This window comes from Cucurbita pepo, chromosome LG13, assembly GCF_002806865.2.
Source record: "Cucurbita pepo subsp. pepo cultivar mu-cu-16 chromosome LG13, ASM280686v2, whole genome shotgun sequence".
In the NCBI taxonomy this organism is placed as follows: Eukaryota; Viridiplantae; Streptophyta; class Magnoliopsida; order Cucurbitales; family Cucurbitaceae; genus Cucurbita; species Cucurbita pepo.
In genome coordinates this window covers 1,386,247-1,399,140 of record NC_036650.1, presented here as the reverse complement: position 1 = coordinate 1,399,140, position 12,894 = coordinate 1,386,247, and the positions used below count along the sequence as shown (strand labels likewise).

Genomic DNA, 12,894 nt, shown 5'->3' with positions numbered 1-12,894 from the left:
ATGAAATTGATCAAATTTGGTACTTGATTAGGTTTTGTGTCGGGTTTTTAGTTATTTAAGTTTAGCGAACTTGGTCGAAAATTGGGCTATTCTCGTATTGGAATAATTATACATTTTCGACCTAACCTGTTTATTTTAGCATGATTGAATCGATTACATACGTATTACGATTCCTCGGATAATTATACATCAGTTAACTCTCGTTAACTAGGAGAGTTTGCTCTGGACAAAGTTAATGACTCCCATCAAATGACGGTTAATTCATTCCCTCTCGAGAAAGAGATCTTTCTCTTTTTTAAGGTTGGTGAGACACCGGGAGACACCCAGATAGAGTGCTACTAAGACCCACGTATCTTTTTGTTTTAATCTTGAGTTTTTCTCCGACATATAACCTATGTTTAGACTATAGCTTTTATGTCAATGGTTAAGATCAACGACCCATTTGTTTATTTTCATAATAATATGATATTGTCCACTTTAGACAAAAAAAAATCTTGTCTCCGATTATATATCTCATGTTTAACGCTAAATGGTAATAATTCATATTTAAATTTGGTCTAGGATAGAATCTCATGTTTAACATACTAATAAATGGTAATAATCATATTTAAATTTAAATTAAGGAATGAGCTGTTTGTTTGTTTACTGCGCGTTCACACGCGCCCTTAGACAGCTGTCATACGGTTGGCCCACGTAGTTACGGGAAACACGTCGGCTAAAATTTAAAAAATAGTTTAAGTTGGGCTTTAAAAAAAAGCCTTTTAGACTATTTTGGGCCGTGAGCTCATTGGTCAAGCCAAGGTTGGCCCATTGAAAGAGATCGTTGGGCCCACTTAAAGTGGAATGAATTAGTGTATCCCAACCAACACTAATAACCATTTTAACCCATTGCTGTCTTAATTCTAGCAACCTAGCCCGACCCAACTCACAACATACAAAAAGGATAGTAATGGGTTAACCAACGTTGAAATTAAAAACGAATTGGGTCATAATGTTTCGAAAAACGACACGTTGCGAAAGATGCGTATGTGACTAAACATTTGAAAAGTGAAGGAAAGGACCAAAACTCTTGAAAGCAAAGCAAAGAAAATAGAAGAAAGGATGATTAGGTGATATATATATATATATATATAAGCCCAAAGAGGTAATGATTGAAATTGATAGGGAGAGGAAGGGGTATTTGAGGGACCTTTTGAAGAGAGATTTTTTAGGCTTTTCAATTAAAAAATGCCCAAATAGGTACAATTTTGGGTCAATCTTCTCCTCTTTTCCTCTTTTTCTTGCACACAATTTGAGGACCCCAACATTGCAAGCTAACTTTTCCTTGGTTTGTTTAGTTGCCCGACTCGGTTAAAATATGCGTAAACGATCTAAACTTTAACTTTTGTGTTCAATATGTTAGACAAATACGACTCTCCACAATGGTATGATATTGTCCACTTTGAGCATAAGCTCTCATGGCTTTGCTTTGGGCTTCCCAAAAGGCCTCATACCAAAGGAGTTAATATTCCTCACTTAAAAACTCATGATCATTCCCTAAATTAGCCGATGTGGGACTTCCATCATCCAACACAATAGATCATTAAACTTAATAAACTGAAATAAAATTGTTATAATTGGTATCAGAGTCATGCCCTTAACTTAGTAATGTCAATAGAATTATCAAGTGTAGAACAAAATGTGAGTCTCGAAAGTGTAATCATAATGACCCAAGTGCTTAATAAAGAGTATACTTTGTTTGAGGGTTCCAGAAAATGAGGCTTCAATAGAGGCTCTATGATGTACTTTATTCGATATGAGAATTGTCCCACGTTGGTTAATTAAGGGGAATATCACAAGTTTATAAGTAAAGGATAAAATCTTAACTTCATGAAGGTCCCAACATAACCAAGATATTGATTGTACAGTAGTTAGGAGCTCTCTCTTACGACTGTCGGAGTCAAATGAAGGTCCCAACATAACCAATTATAGAAGCTCAACTGAAAAAAGGTCGTTCAAAACGAGAGCACTAAGACGAGATTATCGAACATTATTACTAATAATCCAATATTTTGTCAAATCTTTCATTAGATGCTTTGTCCCACCTCCCTTTACTTTTATTCCACATTTTCTAACACAAATTTTGAGAAACCCTAAATTACAAGCTAACCTTTTTCTTTTTTTAAAAGAGTTTTGTTTTTACTCCAATTTTTTTTTTTTTTTTTTTTTTTTTTTGAAAAAAAGAAATGGATATTTTCCGACCAACTTTTGTTGAGAGTCATTGATACCTGTCTTGAAAAGTTGAGATATAATATTTATATATATATATATATATTTATTTATTTTTCTTGTGCGAAAAGTTTGACTAAATGCTTTAATATGGTTATATATTCAACGATCTTGACCTTTTTGTTTATTTTTTCCTCAAACAATTTATTATGGGTAGATCGTTTATAGTTAATTTAGTTAAAAGTGTCCCCTCTAAGTTCGGTTTACCTAACCATTCACAAATGGACTATAATCGTAATGAACATTATTGGTAATGAATATGGTATTTCGACTCATGTTGTAGAATCGTACGCTCTCTTAAATTTTTGATCAATTTAATTACCAGATATGCTACAAGATTCATATATACTGAGCGTTTTTGAGTTCTTAATAATATGGATAGTAAGGTGAGATACAAAACTTTCGGGTCATTTAAAATGCGTATACCAAGAGATTGATGATTTATATAAAAAATGCAACTAAAAAGTTCGAGACCCATTATTGAAATACTTAGAAACCCTAGCTCGAGCAAATTGTTATGCTTTGAAATGGTGATTGATGTTGTGTTTGTTGAGTTATGCTTGAATTGGTAGCTTTCATATTTCAAATCTATTGAATCTCATATTATTAAATTTTTATTGAATTAAGTGAATTGTCGTTTTCCTTATTTTACGCATGAATTTTAAATTTTATGTCGGTATTACAAAGACGAGAGATTAAAATGATTAAAAAGAAGATATCTAAAAGTTTGAAAAACTATAATAAAATAGACATGATGAAAGTTTAGATATTAAAATAAAAAAATCTCGACTTTTTACTTGATTTTCTTCGCAACTTTTAATATATTTTACGCGATCTCGTTCCCACCTAAAAAAAACTCAACTCCTCCATGACCACCAAACCTTTGAGCTATAGTGGAGTGTCTCAACTTTTATAAGAAATAATTCATTCCCTTTTTTAATCGATGTGGGATCTCATAATCCGCTCTCTTTTGTGGTCCAACGTCCTCATTGGCACACCTTTTGGTGTCTGGCTCTAATACCATTTCTAACCGCTAACAAATATTGTTCGATTTGGCCTATTATGTATCGCCGCCAGCCTCACGGTTTTAAAACCCGTCTACTAGAGAGAAACTTCCACATCCTTATAAGGAATGCTTCGTTCCCTCTATAACCGGTGTGAAATCTTACACAAGACATGCTAAATGGACCCGTATTGGTTTGTGGGAGATACTTTTTATTCTTAGAAATACGTCAAGGCTCTCATCAAATACATGGAACTTAAGTGAAGCAAGGATTGTGTCTATTCTCTAAAGAGGTCTGTGAGGACCGTCTTTACTCTTAAGCAGCACTTTATAACAAATACATAACGTGGTCATGTCGTTGGAGAGAGAAATTGAATGTCAAATGAAAGAATGAAAGTGGGGATGTCGGCCAACCTCTATGTCTCTCTCTCTCTTTAGTCAAACTTCCAAAAGTCATGACATAAATCTCCATTTTGGATTCATTTTGTTGGATTCATATGATCGCTCTCACGAATTTGACGTAGCACACTGTCTTTCAAGTGAAGCACGTTTAATTATAAAGCTTTTATGATTAAACTATCGAGAGGGAAGATGCACCTTATTGATATAGGTCGAGATTCTTAATTTTTTCAAGTCTTTTTTTAGCAATCTTATCCTCGTGATCGCTCTCGTTTAGATGTGATATTGATTTATTCATGTATCATTCCTTTACTCGGATGTCACATGCTCACTAGTTTCTTTGGTTCGTCCCCAAACCACATCTTATTTGAAGTTTGAAAAAGAAGAAAGGGTCGGCCTAAGGCTTCCTTATTCTAATGGCTGACCTTCCTGTGAGAGAAGGTCTGAGAATATGCAGACGATGCATCATGGTTTGGTGGCACCATGGGTGCAGAAATTAATTATCGTTTTTAAAAATCGACATGTCGGTGGGTTTGTCGTTCAAATCTAAAGAGGGAACAAAATAAAACGGTCAAAGATTATTGTGAGTGGTGAGCACATTTCTTATTTTGTTTTTGCATGTGAGGACCCTACCGTCCGTTTTGGCCCATTACATATCACTCTTAGAGATAGATTTTCACACCCTTATAAGAATGTTTCGTTCCTCTCTTCAATCGATGTGGGATCTCACAGTTCACTCCTATTGGAGGCTAAGCGTCCTTACTGACATACGCCCGGTGTCTGGTTCTGATACCATTTGTAACGGTCCAAACTCACCGCTAGTAGATATTATCCACTTTAGCCCGTTACGTATCGTCATCAGCCTCATGATTTTAAAACGCGTTTAGAGGTTTCCACACCCTTATAACGAAGACTTTATTCCTCTCTCCAACCGTTACGAAATCTCACAATTCACCCTGTTTGGGGCCAACGTTCCTCTTTCCAATCAATATGGGATCTCACACATATTTTGCTTATAAACTTAGAAATTTGCGTCGGTAGTATCTTAAACTTACAAAACTTTAATAATCTTTTAAACTCTCATTAAAAAATTAGAATAATTTTAAAAATTAAAAATAATTCCTGTTTTTTTAAGGATGAATAGGGAGGGGTAGTGATGTGATGTCTATATGTTGTCTGATGACAGTTGAGCGGTGAAACAGTTAGAATAAAGTTTTATAATAATGTTTGTGACAAATAATTATTTTTATTTTAAAAAAACGGTTTGTCACAAATAATTTTAATTTAGTACAAGAATCTTTTTATGAATCAAATAATTTGACTTTTTGAATGGAACAATGGGACCCCACGAAGTTTTTGACTCATCATATCCTTTCTCTTCACCTTTTTCCAACACAAAATATCATTTTTTTAATTTACATAAACCCTTACTACGTAATTTGTGGGACGGGATCTTCATTACTTCACCAATAAACACGTATAATACACGTCCCTCTTTTGCTTCAAAGGACTTGTGTTTGGTGACCTACTAGAATGGAACGACTCAGATCCACCGCTACAGGTTTCCACACCCTTATAAATGGTGATTTGTTCTCCTCCCCAACCAACGTGGGACATCACATAGAAATTCTATATTGGGTGACTTCTTGCGTCACCTTCTTTTGCTTGGAGCAATTCTATGTTGGATAACCTCCTGAAAATTTTTCTACGATGCATGTAAGTGAAGACAAAAAATGTTAGAAGGACTCTGTTGATTTATGAGAATAGTCTTCCCTCTTAGAAGCAGAGAGTAAATAACGTGACCATGTCATTAGGGATATAAGGGAATGTCGAGACCATCCGGTGCCGAATTCAGATACCAAACTTATTGATAGACGATTTTCATCTGTATATTAACGAATATTGTTTAGATAAAAGTACGAAGTTTATGATATATTTTTTAAAATTAATTTAACGTAAAATCAAATCGACCCGAATTAATAATATTATTATTTTGATAAAGTGTGTGAGGTATGATGATGATTGATTGGAATGAAAATTTCCAATAAGTAATTGTGTAGAAATATATTGTGGGTGGGGGTACAATAAGCATCTCAAAAAGTTTCCAATAATCCCCAAAACCATCGACCCGAAACCGCTTTTATTATTTCCGATAACGGTTAAGAAATAGTACAAAATATGTTAAAATGATTCGTCACCTCTTAAAAATAATTCAAGAGAAACACGTAATATGATTATGCCGTAAAACTGCAATAAAATGTTGGAACGATAATACCCGAATTTTGGTCCTAGGTTGTTGTAATGTAATGTTTTAATGTTTTAATGTTTTAATGTTTTAAAACCAATAAATAGACCAAAAAAAGTATACCACAAATCAAAACTTTGTAGTTAATCTTAATTCATTATCATCACAAGTAGCTCCATAAGCTTTCCGTTCCATCTGAATTCTCGATCGAGTCATCGGACGGTGGCGGCGAGTTTATTCTCGGCGGCGACACCATCATCCCCTCAGCCATATCAGCCAACAAACTCGGCATACCAAAAATCTCTTCTTCATCCACAAACTCCTCCGTTTTCAACAACGTCGTATTACTACAATCCTCAACCGTAATAATCTTCGTATCTTCAATATTACTACGAGTGCCTTCAACTTTCTTCAACGTATTAGCAGCGGAAGCAGCAGCAGCAGTAGAAGCAGCAGTGCGAATATCGATAGGAGACGTCGAGGCAGGAATAGGGTAGGAGGGAATGGAAGCAGGGAAGTTAAGGACAGCGTCGTCACCACGAAGAGCAAGTGCAGCGACGTCGTAAGCAGCAGCAGCCATCTCAGGCGTCGGAAATGTACCGAGCCATATTCGCTTCGTCTTACGTGGCTCTCGAATCTCCGACACCCATTTGCCGCTCCGGCACCGGATTCCTCTATACAAAGAATGCTTCTTAGTTGAAGAAGATGATGGAGGTGGTGGCGGCAGTTCTTGAGGCAAGGCTTGTGGTGCAGCCGCTTGGGTGTTTGGATTAGGACTTTGGGATGTGGGGACAGAAGGAACAAGAGGGTCAACTGGTGTTGGGCTCAGCTCATTCATTGGAAGCTTTTGGTCACCCATATATACTCAAAAGAGAGGGATTTAGAAGAGAATGGTATTAAGAGGAGAGATTTAGAGACCAAATATTTAAGAACAAAGGAAGAAGCGTGGGGAATTCGTGGGCAGCGATTTAGGGTTTAAGAGACAGTGAAGAACAAGCACACGCTTTAGCAAGGGGTTTGGATAGCTAGCAATTAGCTGTGTTTATACGGCTGCCTTCCATATGGACTCAATAAGGGCCACCTCTATCCCTTTCGCACTAAAAAAGTAAGCTTTATTCCACACTAGGGCTTTTGTATGTGTAATTGTCTCTATCAAAATTCTTTGTCAATCTACTCAATTTTGTAAAAACTTTTCATTTTTAGAATTGGGTTTCCATCATTTATGTCTAATTTCGAACAAATTATTCGATGAGACTCGTAAATTATTTACTGTTGGATGTACGAGAGAAAAGTATCTCGAATTTTACAACAATAATAAATCATTGATGATCTGATAATTAGAGTTAGTGAGCCATGTATTAGGCTACCATTTCGCACGGTTACAGGGTGTAACGCCCTAGATTCGCCGCTAGCAGATGTTGTTCTTTTTGGACTTTCCCTTAGATATGTGATCCCTTACAACGTGTATGTGTATGTGAAATCTCACATTAGTTAGAGAGCGGAACGAAACATTTCTTGGTGTGGGAAATCTCTTCTTAACAGATGCGTTTTAAAGCCTTGAGGGGAAACCCGAAAGGAAAAGTCCAAAGAGGACAGTATCTGCTAGTGGTGGATCTGGGTCGTTACAAATGGTATCAGAGGCAGACACCGAACGATGTGTCAGCCTTCTCGTTGTTCTCCGAAGGGGGGTAGACATGAGACGGTGTGCCAGTAAGAACGATGGGTCCCAAAGGGGAGTGAATTTGGGGGTGGTCCCACAGCGATTCGAGGAAGGAAAGAGTGCCAGCGAGGACGCTGGGCCCTGAAGGGAGTGGATTGTGATGTAAGCTGCCGGTGCTCGACTGCGTCTTAACCCCTATTCAATTTTTGGGCCAATTTTTCCTTGGTACTACCAAAAAATGAGATTTTTATGGCATTCGAGTGACCCTTACCAAACTAATATCTATTTTGTTTAGTAGTTCAGTTTCATTAATAACCTATATTGCCGGCCGGCCGGGGATTTGCCGGCGGGGAGCGATCGGCGGCTACCAAATGAGAAGCCACCATGTGGGTTAATTATTAATAAACGTAATTGTTTTTACTGAAAAAGCGTAAGGAATAGGGCCTTAAATGCTACACAAAACCACATGCTTCTGTTCCCTTCTTGAATCTTCCTTTTTTTTTTCCTCTTCTTTTTAGAAACTCTTTCCTAATTAAGAAAAATTAGTGGAAGCACTTTTTAAAACCACATGATTTTTTTTTATAAATTCAAAGATAAACTTCTAATCTTTATTGGTTATTAATTATTTTAATAAATAAATTATATATTTTTTTAATGTTAAGTAGGGTCGTAATTGAATAGATAAAATACCCTTTTAACATAAAAAAAAAAAAGAAGAATAGACAGAGGATTTAATTGTCACAATTGTATTGGTTGGTTTTGATTTAATTATCTTCTTCAAATTCTATAAAGGTTCAAGAACTTACAGACATTCAAGGGATATCTTTGATTTGAGACGCTCTACCTCGTGGAAGAACAGTTCAACCCTAATTCAAGAAGAATCGTTTGAAAGATAGATGAGAAAGAAGCAAACGAAAAAAAGCTGCTACTGAACCTTATTTATTAACCTGACATTACTTCCTACAAGAATGATGATTTTATTACGAGACAAATTCTACTTTTATGACGAGAATTTGAAAGGAAGAAAAAGAGAAAAAACCGTTATGGAAGAAGTTTGATGAATAGAATAAATTTAGAAAAGAACAGGGATCACGGTTAATGAGATAATCTCAGTATTGATTCAAAAAAGGCGAAAGAAAAAGTAATTAAAAATTATATATTAATAAAAAGTTTATTTCTTTATAAAAAAGTAATTAAAAAAAATAAAGTTGGTGAGGTCAAGGTTAGTGATTGGGTTGGTTATGGTGGCTATCTTTTTTGCCATTATTTAGCCACCAAGGTAGATTATTTCAAATTGCTTTCCATTTAATTTTCAAAAAATAAAAAATAAAATAAAATTAATTTCTATGCATTGAACCCATCCCTCAATGTTTTTTATTTTTTAATTTTTTTATTTATTTTTTATTTCCTTAAACAATGCCTTTTAGTTTAGATACCTTTGGTGGGGTTGGTGTTTTACTGTGGAATTCTTTTTCAAATCATGTCATTGTTTATGGGTTTTTATTTAAAACATTCAAATGGATTACTTCGAAAGTTATCAAAACATTCAAATTCGTTCATACAAAACTGTTCAAAAGAGTCGATGGTTCAGAGAATTTGATCAACTTAGCATAACGTTAGTCCATGGGTTAGTTCTTAAAACATCTGTTTATTTACATTTAATTGTCCTTCTAAATAATTAAAGATTATTTTAAAGCATAAATAATTATAAAATAAAATAAATGTACAATACTCGTAAGTATAAGTATATATTTTAAAATTAACAATAAATTCACATTAATTCAATCCATAAGAAATATTAAAAAAAAAATAAAAGAAAATAGTTAAAATGGTTTGGGCCGGCCACTAAACCGTTATTTTGGATTGGGCCAAGATTTGGATAAAGTTGAAATGGGCCGTGTTTTTCACAAATGATTACAAATGGATAATTTCAACCTTATATTTCACAAATTGGCAATATATCGACTTTACCATTTGAAGCATTATTTATATATATATATTCTTTGATAATCAACAGTATGTTTCAATATGTTTCAAACGAACATAAAACCAAACATTCCTATAATGTTAAAACATGTTTTGTACATTAATGTTGAAATCGAGACAAAAATTCAAGGGTGACAACTATTGAACTGTCAAAGCCCACAGAAAATGCATGATGAAACTTAAGGGTTTGTGATTAAACATTGGTGGCCCTCGAGCTCCCAAATGTTCGAGAGTCAACCTCGTAAATGTTCCAACATATATGAACCATGTAAATCGAAACAGTTTACTATTAGAGATTAGTTGTCGATTCTGTATACTAATCATAATTTGGAGGGAGCGACCCTCGTGCCTCCCAACTACTAAAATACTATACAGAACTTTATCGATTCAAACAGTTTACTACTAGAGATTAGTTAGAGACCCTATAACAATTCCCACGTAATAACCTGATGACACTGCAGATCACATGCATCTAAGGCATGATCTTGTATCTACCCAACTCGTTTGATACATACGTGGATCATGTCAACTTATTTATTTATTTTTTTTGGAGAATTTTCAAAATGTGTTGGAATTTTTGGGTGGTTGTACTTTATATTTTGTATACTTCCACAAGTCATTCCAAGCTACATAGCTATCCCTATTAGTTCTTCCTTTGAAAAGTGCATAATTTCAGCAACCTTATCTTTCTATTTCAATAATTGGTATGACTGATTTTGAATTTGACACGTTCTGTTAGATTATGGTTAACATGAACATAACTCAATAGTAATTGATATATATTTAACGTAAATTTCTTTCTTTGAACTTGAAAGTTCAAATCTTCAAATACAATAATTTTATTGCAATCGAGCATAACTTAATCGTAGTTGACATATATTTATTTTTTGGACCCGATAGTTCAAATCTTCAAATACACAAATTTTATTATTGTTAACATGAACATAATTTAATGGTCGAAAGTTTATAGATTCAAATCTCTATTTATGCTTAAATCGTGTTCGATAGAGAAAATAATCATCACGATCTCTCGAAAGTCAACAATTTGATTCAAACTTGTCGTCAAAAGTGTGATACATTTCGTATAAGGAAAGAACGTGAGAATCAAAATATGGATTTACATTACGAAAATGGAAATGATTCACCCAACAATTATTTATGTATAATATGAACGTGTAGATACATGAATGACCTACTTGCCTTTTACCTTTTACCTTTTCAAATTTTGGTTAATTTTGATTTTGCAAATACTTACCCATTTTGCCCAAGAATGCATGCATGTTCTTTTTGAACTATTTTGTATGATATAGCCTCAAATATCAAAACAGTAAATCGTTTACAAATTAGTCAATGAAACGCTCAAAATATCAAATGACGAAAATACCCGAGTTTACTACAAAATCAAGGTAAAAGATTTAGGGGTATACATGGGTTGGATTGAGAAAGTCCTTTCGCCAACCTGAAATTTTGGGTTCATTGAGTTGCTGACCTAAGCAACCCGAGTAGGTTTCACAACTCAACTCATCTCAACCCTTTATTTTCCGGTTGGGTTGGGTTGAATTATCATATTATTTTTTTAATTATAAAACTCAAATATCAAACATTCACAAGTCGCATGCATCTTCAGTAGTATCGATTACAAATGTCAAATATTCTTAATCTTCATAATAGTCTTTAAAGTAGAGTATGACAGGATTAGATCGTAACTCTATTTTCGAGTTTAAAACGTCAACCTGCAAATTGAAAAAATATAACCCAACTCAATATTTATGGTTTAGGTTAGATAGTTCGAGTTGATCGAGTTCTCGGATCTCTAAAAAAATTTGAATCAACGCTGTAACGTGTTAAGTAGGTAAGTATTCACGTAAGAATTAAACATACAAAGATTAGAGGAAATATAACATTACCCATTTGAAATATTTAGTTAATGTCTTTACTTAAAGTAGAAAGATGAATGGGAATGTAATGAAACAAATTCATGCACATACCAAAGGGAATACTATGAGTTCCCCATTGCACAAACAACAAAATCCTTTCTCTTTCACCCACAAACAAAAAGTTAATCAAAGTCAAACCTTTCTAAATATTTGATCCATAAATTTAATGCCATTTTTTGTTCTTCAAAGTCCCCACCATCCATAAATTTAATGGGAGATGAATTCCCTTTCAAATTTGCATCCCCTTGGATTAAATTTGTTTGTTTATTACTTACTAGATTCGTCTCGGTTTTCATGAATGTTCGAGTCTTGATTTTAGAAGATAATCAAGCTCGAACTGATACATTTCGTCATAGACGACACCCTACCGCTAGTTATATTGTCTCCCTCGCCCTCATCCAAGAACTAATTCTAAGGCAAAGGTTTGAAAATCTGAATGTCGTTATTCGAACACATAATCAACTTGATCCAAACAGTTGTGCTTGTCGGTATCAACCGATTTTTGCGACCAAGAAGTTAAAATATTAAAATATTGAAACTTTTCGTATACTCAATAGTTAGAGGTGACTTTCTACTAAAGATAGCTAGGTCATAAGGTTTATGTCTGGAAACAACCATATACAATCTCTCAATAAGCATCTGGAACTAAATAGACGTGTCCCATCAGTATCAACCACTTGATATGACCCGGTCCCATAAAATCAACTAGTTGATATGACCTGAGAAGTTTGACCGACAATAGACATTTGCTAATCGATGCACTACAATAGACACGTTAACTCGAAAGTTGAAGATAAGATGAAAGTAAAAGTAATTATCCGTTCTTAATTTCAATTTAACATATTATATTAGATTATGTTCAAATTGGACATGGACATATTTAATTAGTAAAAAAATAGGTACAACGTACATATACAATTTAAAATTTTATTGCACGTTAAAACAATGGTATTTACTTTATCAAAAGTCAAATTTATTCTAAAAAGCATTTTAAATGATTATGTTATTTAGTAGCACATTCATACATATCATATACTTAAAAATTCTATTTCAAACCATTATTTTGAAAAGAATTTGATTTTGTACTTCTTTTATTAAAATATAAAAATAATTTGACATTTAAAGATATATTTTAATGGTTCTCATTTTAAAAACATATATTATTAGAGTGGTCGAGATCTGTTCAGTTTTTTAAGATTCAACCCTAATTCAACCATAATTTTTTTTTTGTTAGATTAGTCTGGATCAGACGAATTAATTAACAGTAAAAAAATATGGATACGTCGAAGAATTTTTTTAGAAAAATAGTCAATTCAATTAATATTGAAAAGAATAAAATAACCGAGAATAAAATAATTTGTCGACTATTGAACCATGGAATGAAAAAAAAAAAAAA

General features: G+C 33.8%; 1 protein-coding gene across 1 annotated transcript; it reads right to left on the bottom strand.

Moving 5' to 3' along the window:
* Nucleotides 1-5,765: 5,765 nt before the first annotated feature.
* Nucleotides 5,766-7,015, bottom strand: LOC111809266 (ethylene-responsive transcription factor ERF027-like). The gene has a single exon (XM_023695699.1). The coding sequence runs from the start codon at nt 6,772-6,774 to the stop codon at nt 6,079-6,081; it is 696 nt and encodes a 231-aa protein (XP_023551467.1). The 5' UTR covers nt 6,775-7,015; the 3' UTR covers nt 5,766-6,078.
* Nucleotides 7,016-12,894: the final 5,879 nt, after the last annotated feature.

Coding starts and splice junctions, on each gene's coding strand:
- LOC111809266 (XM_023695699.1), bottom strand. CDS start 6,774: ATGGGTGACCAAAAGCTTCCAATGAATGAGCTGAGCCCAACACCAGTT.